At 42.4% G+C, this 17,126-nt stretch overlaps 1 protein-coding gene across 4 annotated transcripts in view; it reads right to left on the minus strand.

Annotated features, from left to right (window-relative positions):
- The window catches only part of KIF16B (kinesin family member 16B), a 307,106-nt gene that overhangs the window by 93,992 nt on the left and 195,988 nt on the right, over window positions 1-17,126 (minus strand). For 2 of the 4 annotated variants that reach the window (XM_025400349.1, XM_025400348.1), the window contains 5 exons: window positions 16,722-16,775; window positions 13,813-15,171; window positions 9,288-9,440; window positions 6,953-7,049; window positions 5,867-5,917 (listed from right to left, as the gene is read on the minus strand). In XM_025400349.1, coding sequence (XP_025256134.1) covers window positions 5,867-5,917; window positions 6,953-7,049; window positions 9,288-9,440; window positions 13,813-15,171; window positions 16,722-16,775 — 1,714 coding nt within the window. Of the gene's footprint in view, window positions 1-2,125; window positions 3,110-5,866; window positions 5,918-6,952; window positions 7,050-9,287; window positions 9,441-13,812; window positions 15,172-16,721; window positions 16,776-17,126 lie in introns of those variants that run through there. The other 2 variants (XM_025400347.1, XM_025400350.1) reach the window with 2 other exon arrangements.

Genomic DNA, 17,126 nt, shown 5'->3' on the forward strand with positions numbered 1-17,126 from the left:
TCTGAATGCTGCAAGCTGCTTCTATCATGTGGTACAATCTGAACATGATCCTCACTGTGGCCTTCTTCGATCATAAAGCAGACTGCAGAAGTTATAATGAGTGATACAATTTTTATACAATGCTCATATCTGCTGCATGTTCCATCTCTGAGAAATCCTAAAGACCATGATTTGCAACATGGTGGAATTACGCTTCTGTGCCTGTGCAAATAAGCACATCTGTCTAATAGTTAATACTCTTTGTTAAAATTATGTACTGTTTATTCATCACTCCCTTCTTCCTGACCATGGCATCCCTCTGCTGGCATCTTAAAGTCTATTCCCTGAGCCCTTCATAATCATTAATTGTTTTTCTTTGTTAACTTGCACAAGACTACTGCAGTATAAATCTGTTTTTCTTATCAAGAAAATACGAGAAAATACTGGGTGGAACAACTTAAGAAGAAAAAAGGAATGCAAAATATATTAGTTTTAAAAAGTAAAAAAAAAATAAATTAGGAGAAATATTATTGATAAGATATTAGAAAACTATCATGGTACGTTTTAGGAGTGTTTGTTCATGATGGAAGATGACCTACCAACTAAGATAATGACAAATTAGTGACTAATTTTAATGATATCCTCATCAACGAGTTAAAAGCCTTTAGGTATAAGGTAAAAAGGTATTTATGTATGGGGGTAGAGGGTGCTTTGGAAGTGACAAAAACATGCTCAACCTAAAAACATGAGAATCCAGTTGCCTCAAAAAACCAAATGCCTCCACTGGTCAGAAGCATACAAGGCTGCAGCCACCGGTCTGCAGATCGTAACAGATTCTTCAATTCCCTGTCTTTTCCTGTTGGTGTCTGTAACACTAGGTAGAGGAAAATATGTGGGAATGTAGACCCAGTGTAGGTAGCTTGTCAATTCCTCCGACAGGGGAAAGAGGGAAGACGAGCACTTTCTGGCCAAAAGAAGATGGTAAGTTTCTGTGTGTGTTAAGCTTTGACACCATCTCTGTCATTGATTAGGAACAGAAATGAAGAAGGCACTACAACATTTATGTTGCACTTATCCAAAGATTTGACCAGAATAGAAAATGCCCCTTCCATGCCAGAAGAATCACTGACTCACTCAGCTGCGTCCAACATCCACTGAGAGCTACCGTGGGCTAAAGAGGGTTCGGCTGAGAGTGGACGGAGAGTGGGCGGAGCAAGACAGAAGCAAAGGCAGAAGCACATCTCCTTCCTTCTGAGAACTCTGGATTTAGGAGAACACACACCTGAGAGGGGAGAACAGCGGCAGAGCAACTAGGGTCAGATGAAATTAAAAACAAATACAAAACGTGTAACCTGATAGGATTTTTGGACAGAGGGGGACCGAAAGGGTTGATCAGAGGAGCTAGAGACCCTGAAGAGCACAGTTTGAAGCCTCTCACCTAGGAGGAGGCAGCTGACTACTGGGTGGACCTTCATGGAGAGAGAAGCCCCACCCTGGGCAGATGCAGCAGGGAACTTGTCTGAGAAGGGAGGCCACCGAACTGACCAGCTGGGGCCAGGGCCAGCAGGAGACCTCGATCAAAGGTTGTAAGTGGTGGCTGAGTGAGATGCCAGAGGCAGGTGCCTCTAAGGGGACTATATATTTGACAAGACAGCAGAAAGAAGCCACGAGAACAAAGTGAGACTCTGAGATAAAGAGACTTACAGGACAGAGACACAAAAGTTCTGAGAAAGAACTGGAATATGGTGGTGATGGGGGATACGGGTTAGGTGGAATAGTCGTAGGTACACCAACAAGTGAGGAGCTGAAATAGTAAGGGTTAGAAGGGAATCATCAAGAAGTATGAAAGGAGGAAGGTAAAGGCAATTAACTGAGGAAGAAGACACTGCAGGGCATGCATCACTGTCTCGATTCCGCATACCATGGTGATGGGAGGACACTTCAAATCCCTGGGTCCTCATAGGAAGCTTGACGCATCACTAATGTGCTCTGCTACATAACTATCCTAATCACAGCTGAAACCAAGGATGTCAATGAAGGTCACTGCCAGACTGGACACTTTTTCAGGCAGCACAAATTAGCCTGCTGGAATCCAGCAGGCACAGACAGATTCCAAGCCACCCCACTATAAATCGACATGAAGCCAAACAATCAGAAATGCTTTAATCACCTCACAAATAATGAGGCAGGCACAAATTTATAAGCCTGAGTTTCGAGAAAATGAAGCAAGGTGGTCATAAAGATATTTTATCAGGGCTCTGCTATTAGCTGTTTTTATTTTATTGTAGATATTTAAAATATGTACATTTTCAATTTCAGAGGTCTGCATTTTTCCAGTTCCAATTCAATTAGCTACACGGAGATATTCATGTTGCCTTGACTGTTTTCACAATGCTTATTTTATTAATGATCTCAAAAAACATGTAGTGCATCTTTAAAAGTCTCCTCCTTAGAGTCTTGTCAAATGTGAGATTAGCCAAAGAGCCTCATCTTGAGAATTGAAAGTAAGTTTCCAGACCTCATGTGTGACATTCTGACTGCCTTGAAGATACAATGGGGTGGTGAACAACTGGACATTTGAGGATTCCTGAAGGTGCTCAGGTGGACTATTTCTGGAACCCACTGAAGGTTTGAGTTTCGGTAAGAAGACTAGTTCTACTGTTGACACATTTTTCTTTTCTGGAACAACAGCACACCTGAATTCACTTAAAGCATGGCATTTGATCACATCAAATTGTGCACCTGGAGGAGGTATGTTTTGAGATCGAGTGCGTGGATAAAAAACACAGTCTTCCTTCACCAGTGCAATGTGGGTGTTCAGAAGGACTAGCGACCAGCACTGGTCACGGCCAGAGTCACCCACGACTTTCACTGTTGTATAGAGCAGTAACTGAACTTCTGCCAGGGAAGGGACATTGCCTTCCATATTTCCATGAAGAAAGTAAATCATGTCAACCAAGGTAGTCTGGAATTTGGATGACACCTGAACTCCATTTGGCAAAACTAAATCAGGGATTTCCGCTTTCCAATCAAGAGAAAGCTGAACCAGATCTTGCTGGAGCAAGGGATGATTAGCACAGGCAGCGGCATCAGGCTCCGGCATCAGGACACACAGGAGGTCACGACACAGCTGTTGAGACAGGTATTTGTTGTAACTGAACACAGTGAGCAGAAGACCCTCTGCAGAGCTCAGGAATCGAATACTCTGTCCACCAAAGCCAATCTGAATCTCCTGTAGACCAGAGAGAGGTAGGGCATGAAAAATGCTCATTGAGCCAAGGAGACTATCTGACAGGACCAAAGCACATAAAGTTGACTGAAGCAGGAGCAAACACGCTGGTTGAGGGTCAGGTGCCGTGCAGTTAGCAACAGCAAGCCAGTAAATGCCTTTGACTTCGTTCATGTTGCCCAAAGGTTCTGGTAGAGAACAAGTCACACGCCTAAGAAGGTCTTTCAAAGGGCACTCTTGAAGTTTCAGCATTTGGTCCGGGAATTGCACAAGGCTCTGCTTAAATGCAGAGCTCTTTCTGGCATCTTCATATTCCAGGTGAAAAACAGAGCTTGGCGAGGAACCCGGTAAACCTGCAGCTGCAAAGGCAGACGCCTTGTTAGGCGCCGCACCCTCTGCTGGCCTCAGGCTCTCTGCAGCTTCGCTCTTGCTACTGCCAAACCCAGCTTCCGGAGAATGAGATTCTGTTGACTGCATGTCAATCTTCAAGGGCATGTGTGGGGCTAAGTGCTTCAGAAATGGCAGGCTTCTGACGAATGTTGTTACCTGGGAGGGGAGCCCCCTTGGGGCACACAGACTCCCCACGAGCCTGGCTTGGCTGATCGCTTTTGTGCCAGCCTGAAGCAGGTGACTGCTGGTATCTTTATAAAGGTCTGAGAACTTGTGGTAAAAATATCCCAGTCCGTTGTTTCCTTCTGTTCTGATATTTATCAGTGACTCTGATGAGCTCATTTTTTTAGCATCCAACTCTTCCTCACCTTGCTGCTCACTATAAAACTCAGAGGCCAGTACACTCTGCAGGGCACTGCAGGATGCTCTCTCCTCATGGGAAATGCCTTCAGACAGAACCAAGCGGAGCACCTTGCCTTGCCTGGCCTGCTTGCCTCCACTATTTATAGACACTTCATGGGATGTGTGTTGCAGCAAAGTCCAACTGGACTTGACTCTCAAGCTGTGTTCATCTTTATGAGTCATCAGCTCACTGAAATTTTCTGACTTACTCTGAAAATCTTCTGCATCATCGGTGTTACTTTCATTAAGAAAAGAGATTTTAGGTAGATTAAAACATTTTGGTTCAAAATGGCCAGCAGGCTCGAGATGACAATATTTGTTTTCACTGTCCTGGAATACCTCGGGTACTGAGGACTGATCCCTTTGCTGGTGAGTTCTCTCTTGTGATGCCGAGGAAGTTATTTTAGGGCCTGAGATGCTCCACAGCATGGGATGATCCCAGGGGTCATTCTGATCCACCTCCCTCCTCTCCTCTCTAATGAGGCTGGAAGTCTCAGTGGCATCTCTGGGCAGAAGTGGGTCAAGATACCATGCTGGGCAAAACTGCCTTTTCTGTTCAAGGTGTCAAAAAAAGTTGAAAATGGGGATGTGGTATCTCTGTGATTCTTTTGCACATGATGATTCTTGTCATTGGTTTCATTGGGTAGATTAATTCAGAGGTTAAATAAAAAGCCTAAGCCATTTGTATTGATACATGATTAAAGAACTGATTATCTGATTCATCCATAGAACATCAATTTTCCATATTATATATATTATAAATCACTGAGAATTTTAATAGAAATACATTGTATGGGATTGATTCACAGTACCCACTTCTTGATCTAATATTTCATTTTCCCTACAATAAATTCCAAGCCCTCTGATTCAATGTTTAGAAGGTCAAATTTAGTTATGAAAATAAGTCCATGATCATATGTCCAAAACGCAATAAAGGCAAACTTAATGAAAATCAGATAGCAAGGCCAAAAGAAATGCCCAAGTGTTCTAGCCCAGGTTACATTTCTCTCTCCTTTTGGTTTGTTTCATGGGAATCAAATGTTTCCATGAACATTAATGGGAATTATCATTACTGTTATCTACAAGTCATCACCATGGAAGGACTACTGTGCACCTGCTATGTGCAAGCTACTGTGGACACAAAGAAATGAAAGCCAGTGGCTTGCTCTGTAGAGGAGGGAGATAGGTATCCAGGGGAAGCTCACATCATTACTGGATGACTGGCAGGAGGGCGTGGCTGCGGCCAAAGTCAGCTCAGCCTCTGTGAATATCCACCTCTTGCTGTCTGTTCAGTAATGTATGAACACTATCTGGAAAATTTCCATCACCTACTATTTTTTGGGGGTTGATTTTTTAAAATTTACAAATATATGGGAGGGACATGCCTCTTAGTGGAGGAAAATACCAGTGAAATCTTACAAATTGCATGCCCAAATAAACCTTGGTTTGACAATCCACCAGAGAAACAAGTTAATCTATCAAGAGTGTTTCCTTTGTACTACTGCCAACTCACAGTCTATAAAATGGACAGGAGGAGTACGGAGTTTCATTTCCAAACCCCATATCTGATTCTGATTATATAATTCTGCCTTTTAAATGCAGACCAAGGGAAAATATACTGTCACAAATGAAAAACTGGGCAAAGCTCCACCACAGCTACATGCCATTCAAATAAAGTCAAAGCAGTTTCAATCTGCAGGATTCCGTTTAATTTTAAGTCCGTATAATAGCTTGCCTTCCCTATTAGCCATTAATCTCGTTGGGACCTCAAAATTCTAATTATGCAACTAAACATTAAGAAAATGTAATCACATAAGCATGCCATAATTTAAGGCGACCCTATCAATCTGAAAAATCATTACCTACCTCATATTTTAGTTTACGTTGAATGGTGCCATTGTGAAGTTTCTCATTATCCTGAAAAGAAAATAAAAAGCCCTCTATATTAAATTATAGCAAGTTTATGGGGTGGGGGACTGATTCGATTACAAGTATTTATGGGAATGGAAATCTAAATAAACATACTTGTCATTCAACAATGACAACCCTTCTAAATAATTTATATCCCCAAGATAAACACGACTCTATTGATCCATCTGCCATCAGAGAACTGAACTATTACTCCTAATCCTAAAATTCTAAGAATAGTATTAAAAACAAGATTTCCTTAGGGCATTTCTTAATTTGCAGGATAGAAATGCACGGTCTTTATTTCAATATAGACTTGTCACAAATATGTATCTTCTAAAAGTCAAAATTCTATTTATATTTTGGATAATTTACAAAGTAAATTAAATAAATATGGAATTTGGAAGTATTTTGGAAGAAAACAGAAGAATGTTGCATGCAGAATTAAAAAGTATTTTACACTTTATAATCGCTTAAAAGTTGTCACAGAATTATAAAACTATAAAATAAAGTTACTTTTGAATTAATACTATTTATAAACTGTTACACTCTGCCCAAGTAATATTTAATATTTTTTCTAGAACATTCCACATCTGAATTTTCTCACTGGAAAACAAAAGAACCCACCACCACTACCCCCAAAAACTTATCTTCAAGGTCATCTTGAAAGATTAATGGGCTGAGTGCGGTGGCTCATGCCTGTAATCCCAGCACTTTGGGAAGCCGAGGCGGGCGGATCACTTGAGGTCAGGAGTTTGAGACCAGCCTGGCCAACATGGTGGTAGAAACCCTGTCTACTAAAAATACAAAAATTAGCCAGGTGTGGTGGCGGGTGCCTATAGTCCCAGCTGCTCGGAAGGCTGAGGCATGCGAGTCGTTTGAACAGGGAGGTGGAGGTTGCAGTGAGCCAAGATGGTGCCATTGCACTCCAGCCTGCTTGACAGAGCAAGACTCAGTCTCAAAAAAAAAAAAAAGAAAAGAAAAAAGGAAAAAAGAAAGATGAATGAACGTGTTACTTCGTGTTATTTGGCTCCTTCAGCTTACCTTCATCATGTCTGCAGATGTACTGCAGCCTTCACTAATCACACGATGCAAATCCTGAAGGCGTCTTTGGACTTCTTCTTCAATGTAAGCATTGATCCTGAAACACAATGGAGATGGAGTACAACTGACACTTCTAACCGCACAGGACATTCTGAGATCCTTTATTTACTATGCCCTTCACGACAGGGAGCAATCTCATTCTAAATGCCAAACCTAACAACAACTTGAGAACTTCAACATTTTTACTTTTTTCAAGAAATCTGGTGCTACGTGTTCACTATCTGGGTTTTGCCCAAATGAGGCAGAACTGAACAAGTAATAGAATATTGGGAATGGAAAGGAGACTAAGTGATCCCATCCAAGTCCTTAGTGGAATGCTTGCTGTAGGATGGGAGAAATCAGTCACTGGCTTCAGAAGGCTCTGCAGTCTCTGATGTGACGCCAAGACAGAACATTTCATTCACAGAGCCTTGGGTTCCTCTTACAGAAAAGGATAATACAGATGATAGTTATTTCTCACATCTCAAGGTCATGTATGAGAATTACCAAAAAAGAAAAAAAAATAAGCAAGAGATGGACATACTCTCTACGAATCTTCCTCATTCAGATTGAACAACGTCTTGCATACTTGTATTCCCAGTCTGTCTTGTCTCTCCAAATGGGTTCTCTGTACCTGGCCAGCAAGACCACATCTTAAAGGTCTCTACCTTCCAAAACGCCTAGGACAGGGCCAAGACAGAGATGAAGCCAAACACCGCTGACTTTTGAAGCAGCGTCAACTTATTATCTGATATCTCATAAAATGTAGGTGAAGTTGTATGAAGCAAAACTATCAGCCCTGATCACCTCAGTGGATTTTGGTCTAATCTCTGGTCATTCCACCTCACTGTTTTTAGGTCATTCCACTGGAGGAACCAGAGAGACTAGAGAAGTTTATCTTCATCGAAAATCTTTCTAGTGGCAGAGAGTGCCCAAATGGAAGTCATTCTGTTCTAGACTCCCCTCCTCCAATTCTACAGGTACTGATTAGATGGATTATTACTATTTTTGAGATGGAGTCTCACTCCTGTCTCCCAGCCTGGAGGGCTGTGGTGTGATCTCCACTCACTGCAACCTCTGCCTCCCGGGTTCAAGTGAGTCTCCTGCCTTAGCCTCCCAGGTAGCTGGGATTACAGGTACCCGCCACCACACCCGGCTAATTTTTGTATTTTTAGTGGAGACAGGGTTTCACTATGTTGGTCAGGCTGGTTTTGAGCTCATGATCTCAGGTGATCTGTCCAGTTCGGCCTCCCAAAGTGCTGGGATTACAGGTGTGAGCCACCATGCCCAGCCAGATGGATTATTTTAAATTAAATGGTTTCCATGTTTATATGTTAGCACATTCACTAAATAAATAAGTAAATCTGCATAAACGCATGCATAATCCTGTAATCATTTCTATACTAAGAACAAAGAGAAAAGATTTTCTAAAATGTTAGGCAAAGAGATTAAAATTTTAGGTAAAAGAGCCCAATCATTGTTTTCTTATAGGCAAAGAATAATTAAGCTGATTTTTCTAAGGGCTCTAAGCCACAGAGCAACACACAATGCCACCTAAGCTGAAAATCACTTAACTAAAGTAACATTAGATATAGATTTATTATACTCACAATCATTCTGAATATACTAGTTTTTATAACAAACTTCATCTATTAGTAATCCATGACATATAAATTAACTGTCAACACAAGGTCCTCCTCCTTGGTATAGTTAAGTTAATTCTAGGTCTTTGTTTTTGTCAACCTGGCCTTGCCTCACTTTGTGCTGGATGAGCTGGTTCCCCTGCAACTTTTCATTCCACCCTCTCATTCAAACCACACTTGACCCTTGAACAACACAGGTTTGAATAGCACAGGTCCACTGATATGTGAATTTTTTCCAATAAATACAGTTGGACCTCCCTATTAGTGGTTTCACATCCACAACTGTATACAGATTGAACATGTAAGGAGGGCAACTTTTTCTAACCACAGGCTCCAGAGGGCTAACAGGGGGACTTCAGAATGTGTATCAAAGAGGCGTCCTGAAACCAATCCTATGCAGATATCAAGGGACAACTGTACCTGCAACAAGATGGATCTGGCTAGCCAGGTCTCAAGTCCTTCACTTTCTCGAAACCACCCCTTACCCTACCACTGGCAGGCCAATGGCAGATGAAGGCAGAGCCCATCTCAAGCACATGTACTACCTGTTGCCCTTAATACAGCCCTCCAGATACAAAGTAGTTCAATAGAGAAACAATGAATCCTTGAGTCACATCAAATGAGAAGCCTGGAATCACTTTCATGTCCAGTACCTGGCATCCATGAGGGGAACCAGGTGTGATTTTTCAGCACTGACTGGCAAGCTGGAAGAAGCCACCTTCCCTTCCAGGGTCCCATGATGACTTTTTTGAACACCATCGGCCTCATAAATCTTCTGCTTCAGCTGCTGGATTTCATATTCTAACCTACACAGATAGGAGCCACATAATTCATTCATTAATAGTATTTCCTGATTATCCTTACTGTGTGAGATATTGTTTTAGACAACATGGGGGATCAAGATCTGTCCTCTGTGTACAAAGAACTTTACCTTCTAGTAGAAAAGGTGCCACATACCCATAAGACAAGACATAAAGTGCCAATGGGCCACAAGAAGGGTTCAGGACGAGCACTGGAGGCATCCAGAAGGTAGAGTAAATTTGACCATCAAGAGCAAAGATCTCTCCACTGTGCTCCAAACAAGTCCTAGAGGTAGGTGTGTAGGATTCTGAGGCCTGTAACTCCTGCTTCAACAAGAGTTGGTTGTGGACTACATATCAGGGTTCTGGTAAATACTTACGTTTGACGAAAAAGATCTGTTTTAAAGAGTTTTAAAAACCACAAATCTAGGAGAAAGTTCAGTCAAGGCAGTTCTAAGTTGAGTCTCCAGAGGCCAGTGGGAATTTAGGCATTTGGAGATGATGGCAGAAGACTATCTAAGTGCAGAAAGCAATCTGAGCAATGGGGCAAGGCCATGAAAACCAGGCATCCACTTTGCGCGGAGGCAGAGGGCGTGCGAAGGGGAAGCAGAAAAGACAGGCCTAGGAAAGTAGGTTGAGTTCCATGAGAAACTAAAATAAACCATAAAATTTACCTCCAATGATAAATGATACATCTATATGAGGTCAAATGTATGTAAGGTCTTTCTCCCACCGGCCCAGGCATACTTGAATCCAGGGCCATCAGGCCAGAGGGCCAAGCTTGCCAGTGAATTTGGCCTCAGGAAGCATGAGACTGCAGTCCACTCACTGTGTGAACTTGGCGAAGTTATTTAAACATGGGTCTCAATTGCCTCATGGATCAAATGAGAGCGTCAACTAATCTCCCTCAATTCCTTCAGCTCTAAAAATCAGAGACTCTGCCTTCAGATGCCAACACACCATGATGTTGCCAACCCTCTGGTGTCACCAGCAGCAATCTGACTGCTCTATCTTGAACACGAAAGCCAAGTTCTGAACTTTCCGACATGGATCACAGGGTCATGAGGGTAAGCACTCAGGAGACCCACACGAGGCTGTGCCCAGTTTAACTCAGCCCTTTCTTGGTCTATTGATTAGCAAGTACTTCTAGAGCATCCACTTGCGGAACATACAGTATTTTCAAAAGACAAGACATAAGCAAAAAAAAAAAAAAAAAGATGTCAGAGGCCTGGTGGTGGGCAAAGAATTGAGGAGCAATATTAATAGGGTATTATCAATGGCCAAAACAAAACAAAACAAATGAGCTGGATGTCGGCAGGCAATTAGCAATGTTTACAGTTAAGAAAACTCCTGCTGGGGTTGTTAAGAATTGTCCTTCAGTACAGGGCCAGTGGCCAGTGAAAAAGATTCCACAGAGCAAAGGAGGGTTTGAGTGGTATCCTGAAGCCTGAGTGAGATTTAAATGGGTGGCAAGGGACAAGCTGGCCTCCCGTGTGGCAGACGCATGGTCAGAAGACTAGAGGGCTAAGTGGCTCAGAGATGGGTGATAAGATTGAGATCTGACTTACAACTCTGCCACTTTCTGACTGTGTGACATTCATCCCCAATGGTCATACAACTACTGCAGGCTTCAGTTCCCTCATGTGTAAACTGTAGACGATGGCACTCTTTATTGGAAAAGTAAATGACAATGCACACACAGCATTTAAAGCAGGATCTGAGGTACACACAGTTATTTTTCATGGCTTGCCTCATGACTATTATCATCGTTGCCATTGTTAAAGGACTCTGACAAGAAAACAGGATTAAGTGTGAGTATTAACAACTTGCCTCTGTTATCCCTGCTATGGTGACAGGAGGCGTTTCCAGTTGGGTTACCTGATCCATGTCAATGGGGCAGCTGGAATGAGCAGGTGGTGGGAAGAAAGGCAGGAAAATGGATTAAACCTGGTTCACAAAGCACTGAGAAGGCAACGGGAGAGCCAAGTTCAGGACATTCTTGTCCAGTCTGGTCCCACATGAATTTAGTATTTCACACTTGTGGAATTTTACAAGGGGCCAAGTCAGGCTGCATGGTGAATCCTGGCTTAGCCGTGAGAACCCTGGGAGAAAATGAAGCACAACAGAAATTCCCACAGAAAGCTGTAGGGGCATCGCAGTCAGAACACAGCGCCCGGAATCTGTTGGCCTGAATTAGCACTTAGCTAAGTCTATTTCATGAAAACTCATGAAGCTAACAGGCCCCTTTACTTGGCTTCTGAGGGAACACTCACATTGTGTAATCACTTCTGTGGAATCTGCAATACTGTATCTGCTGTTATACAGTACTAATACTAAATGGCCAGGTGAAAAAAGCCAAGGACATCAAGCTAAAAGCTCATGCTGCATTCTTATTGCACACTACAGGCTACAAATTGAGAGTGTGCCCTCCACTACTTTAAATTTCCTGGGGCTGGATCTTTGTCTAGCAATTTCATTTACATAACATACTTGCAATCATTTTCTTAAACCCCCAACCTATTTCTCTGAAAAAACAGCATTAGGGTTTTTGATTGTTACTTTGTTGCTGTTTTGCCTGAGGGAACTACCAGACAGTGATGGTAAATATAATCCATAGCATAACCCAATCATTTGAATGGAAGTTGTCCTGACCTTTTCAGGCAGTGTGATGGGTGAAGGCTACAGTAACACTTCTGAGTGGGTCTTGCCTTGTTATCAGCAACCAGTCCCATGTGTCTGCTAAATGCCAAGGTGGGGTGTCCTGGCCAGTACACTGGACCTCTGGTGCAGCCCCCTTAGGAGGTGCTGTGGGTGGGGGAAGTACTGCAGAGAGGGCAAGCTTTCAGCTCTCCAATTTGAGCTTAAGATCTCAACTGAGCAGGGAGTGGTGGCTCATGACTATAATCCCAGCACTTCAGAAGGCTCAGGTGAGAGAACTGCTTGAACCTAGGAGTTTGAGACCAGCCTGGGCAACACAGGAAGACCCCATCTCTTTAAATAAATAAATAAAAAGCCAGGCATGTAGTATACACCTGGGGTCCCAGCCTTTTGGGTGGCTGCGGCAGGCGGATTGCTTGAGCCCAGAAGTTTGAGGCTGCAGTGAGCTATGATCACACTACTGCACTCCAGCCTGGACCCAGAGCAAGACCCTGTGATCTCATCCATCCTCTTCTTATACAAGTGGTGACACTGAGGCCCAGCGATGAAAGATCCTGCCCAAGGTAAGAACATCCTACCATCTTGATAGGAAGGAGCTGAACTAGGCTATAAATTCCTCTTGCAAGTCTCCAAATCGGGTGATGTTTGCATCACCCAGGTGGCTGTTGGCCTTTCTGTTAGTCTTGTCATCATGTCTTCAAGGCTCCAAAAAAGGTGTTCTCAAATTCACGTACTATTCATTTTGAGAACTTATGGTCTGGTAAGCATGGTGACAGAAAATAGGTGAAGGAAGATAAATATTCTTATCTTACAAGACAAGAGTGCTAGTTTCCTAGTTTTATTTTTCACGACAACAAAAATAATTCCAGTAAATCACCAAACGTGTTCTAATATCCCACTGTGCTCAGAATCATCTGGAGTTTTGTTTGTTGGTTTGGTTGATTGTTTTATAATGCAGAGTCCTGAGGCCTCCTCTTAAATACTGTGACTCAATAGGGGTGGGAAAAGTATTTATTTTTTATTCCCAACAGGTTGTAGAAATCAGTAGCCTGTATGCAAACCATGAACTCCAGGGATGATACTTACTTCAACAAGTGCTAGTCATGGAGAAGATGCAAAACCATTGGTAAGAAAGGGCAGGGAAGCAGAGATAGAACGAGGTGAGGGAGGAGGGCGGAAAATAGGGAGAGAAGGAAAGAGACAGGGAGCAAGCGAGAAAGGGGTGAGGAGGGAAGGAAGAAAGGGGAAGGAGAGGAAAGAGAGAGGGCAAAGGAAGAAAAAGGAGGAGGAAATAGATGCAATGGAAGAGAAAGGAGGGAACGGAAGGGGAAGAACAAAGAGAAAAGAGAGGGAGACAGGCAGGGGAGATAAGAAAGAAGGAAAGGAGAAATCAAAGTGGAAACTTTCTCAGTCTTGCATTTATCAAAATATTAAAACACACGCATTCCATAGGTGAGTGGGATAATGAACATGGGCTTTGCTTTTGTTCCTGTGTTTTTCAATTCTAGGCCAACAATTCTAAAACAAGGGCACTAAGGAGAAATACGAGTTTAGGGGTACTTTCCTCAGTTCCGGCAAATACAAGCATTTGCCTATGTATTAGAGAATATGAAGGCTAAAAGAATAACTTTAAAAAAAGTGATAAACACAACATGAGGAGTGAAAAATGAGCACTCATTTGGCACCCACTGTATGCCACACCCTTCCTTCCCAATCTCACCTCTCCTGGTCCTTCTCCAGGGCTTCCTGCTCAGCCTCCAGGCTAGCCTGGAGCCCTGACTGCTCTCTGCTGCCGCTGTTCAGACTGGCAAGTTTCTGCCTCTGCTCTTCAATCTCCATGCCCAGGGTGGAGCGCCTCTGCAGCGCAGAATGTCTCCTCTCCAGCCTGGCCAGGGCCCGCTCCAGCGCCTCTCTCTGCTGCTTCTCTCTGGACTCCAGAATCTCCTTTTCCTTTTTCCTCACTTTTTCCTCCTGACGCGCAATGTTGGCAGTGAATTCAAAGGTGGCTTGGAGCTTTTGCAGCTGGCTTGCATTGGCCTGGTACTGTGCAAGCTGTTCTTCTTTTTCTTCCATTTCCTTTTCTACTTGATAAAGAGTGTTGTCTAAGCTGAGAGGGCCTCTGTCAAGAATTTCAAATGCTCTCTGCTTTTCTTCCAACAGAGTTGGCAAGTGATTCTGCAGGAGGTACTGTAGCTGGCGTTCTTTATATTGCAGCCTGTACTCCACTGGCTTTATTTTCTCGAAATCTTGAGCCACTTCTGTGACATCTGTGACACTCTCTTCATGTTTTCCCAACAATCTAGACTCTTTGTCATGTTCACATTTTAAACACTCTAGGATCTCCTGTTCTTCTTGGACTTCTTTTTTCAGGAGGTCTTTCTGCTGAACCAGGTCCTTCTCCAAGTTCACTAGCTTGACAAGCTGCCTTCTCTTGAATTCGAAGAAGCGCAGTTGAGCCTTTTCTAACTCCTCGCCATCTTCATCCCCTCCGGCACGAGCCTCCTTCACCCGCAGCAGGGATTCCCGAATGCCTTCCAGGTCTCTCTTCTCCTCTTCCACCCATTGCACCTCCCCGCGCCGCAGGAGCTGGATCATCTCCTGCTTCTCTCGGAGCTGCTCTTCCAGATGGGCCACGAGCATGACCTGCTCCTTCTCCTGCTCCTCCAGTCTCTTTTTTTCCAGTTCAAGCTTGGCATACTGTTCATCTTTTTCCTTTTGGAGCCGGTCCAGTTCTTGAAATATCTGAAACTTCTCAGCCTTCTCGTTGTTGTTGAGTTCTTTGAGTCGTTGGAGTTCTTCTTGGACGCGGAGAAAGGTCTCTTCTTCTTGTCTCTTCTTCTGCAGCTCGATTTCCTGCTGTTCCCTCAGCCTCTCCTCTTCAAATTTTTCCTTCTCAGCAAGCAAATCCTTTAGCTTGTTCTCGATGTGGAAGCTGCGGCGTTTGAGGCTCTCCTCCTGCTTACGAATCTGGAGCTGCACGATTTCTGTCTCCTTGCGCTGGGTCTCCACCTCCTGCTGCATCCGCTCCAGTTCGGCCTTGTCTGATTTCTGCTTTTCCTCCATTTCTTCTATGAGTTTCCTGAAATGCAAAGCACTGACTGGTTGTTATCTGATCATTGTTCAAATGTTGCTCTAACTTTACTGAAATGTTCTGAAAATGCACAGACGACCAGGTCAAAGCCTCCATTAAAATAAAAAAAGAAGAGCAACTGCTTTCCTTTAAATTTCCAGCAGCATCCTGTTTAATTTTTTTATTTTTTAACTGTCCAACATATCATCTGCCTATACTCCCGAAGTGGCTTCTGATATCATTTCTTTGTAGAGCCTATAATCATAATGTGTTATGCATGATATAATTTTAAAAGGCCCCTGAGCTCGAAGAGAAAGAACCATGCCCAATTTAAATTAAGTGTGAATAACTTTATTCAGCCCAATGACTAAAACTCAACAGAAGTTCAGTTACAAGACAACATTAAATAAAAATGCTTATGCTGTCCTCATCTCTTTGGGGTCAAATATCAAAGTCATGATAATCGACAGTTCATTGTTCCAGCTAAAAAACTACATACTACGTAGCATTTAATCACCAGTTTGGGACAAATGGTGATCATCAAATGGCCCAAAATGTTAGTTTATTAGTGCATAACACTGAAACTAACTGGAGCCTCCATTAGAATATATACATGCGTAATTTTGCAGGCTGGTGGGGAGGTGACATGTTGTGTCTTCTGTTGGAGAACAAATGATCTCCACAGGGCACTGTACCATAAAGTTTAGGGTTGGGATGGCCTCCAGAAGAAGAGCACAGAGTTAGAGTAGGAATACACGGCCCCCACCTCCTGATCCACCAAATGTTTATCCTGGATGATGCTGGAAACTAAGACCATTTATTTGTGACATTTAAACTCCAGGTCCTACAAAATAAACATTTACTTTGTAGATTTTCTATAGCTTTAGTTTTTACTCTAATTGTCATCTTTGGTCTACGTCTTGGCTGGTTAAATAGGACAGGAAAGATAGAAAAGGAGAAAATACAGTTTTATCAGGTAAAGAATTATTTCAGAACATATAAAGAACTGTTCAAATCAATTAAACAGCCATTTTTCTCTCTACCCTGTGCCCCCATACACAAAAGAAAAATGAGCAAAGAATAAGAAAAGCAAATTATACATGGGGAAATACAAACGGCTAAACAGCATCAGGAAAGATGTTTTAAAAGCAGGGAGGTAGAAGGAAGGGAAATTGTCATTCTTCAGGCTTTTTAAAAACTCAGGGGATGTTATTAAGAGAAGATTTACTTTTGACTACATTTTAAATGAATACATTTTGGTGTATTAAATTTAATTGGTGTGTTAAATTTGCCTACTGACTCTATTTCTCGTTTCTCATAAATATTTGAAGACGAACTGTTTAAAAAAATTTACACTTGAAGAAAAACCAACTACTCCAAAAAGAAAAACAAAAACAAAAACAAAACAAAACAAAAAGACCTGCAGTCGTTAGACATGTAAATAACAGACACAGAGCAAGAGCGAAGTACTGAAGCAGACACAGATGAAATCAGTCCAGGATATTAACACAGGAATCCAGACTACAGTAGTGTTGAAACTTGAACCCCATGTGGCTTACCTTTTACTTTCTAATTTTTCAAGTTCTTCACGCTGTTGCCTCTCAAATTCAAGTCTAATAAAATCAAATGAAAATGAGTCACTTTTCTAAAGAGCTTTTCTCTCTCTCTCTCAGTCTCTCTATACAGAGTCACATATTCAAAAGGGCATCAGTTTTCCAAATATTACTATTAATTACCATGGATTAGCAAGATTAAAATGCATTCTTTGCTTTAGGACTATGATTAGGAATTAGACATACTTTTGGGTACTTGAACTCAGGCTGAAAAGAACAGATTTTACTTGAAGGAAAACAAACAAAACAAAAACTGTATTGAAAAAGCAGAGTTAAACAAGACTTCTAAATGAGAAGCACGTCTACTCCATGCAGCTTAGCACTGATGAGTATATAAAAATGGAGAATCTC

Source organism: Theropithecus gelada, chromosome 10, assembly GCF_003255815.1.
Source record: "Theropithecus gelada isolate Dixy chromosome 10, Tgel_1.0, whole genome shotgun sequence".
NCBI lineage: Eukaryota > Metazoa > Chordata > Mammalia > Primates > Cercopithecidae > Theropithecus > Theropithecus gelada.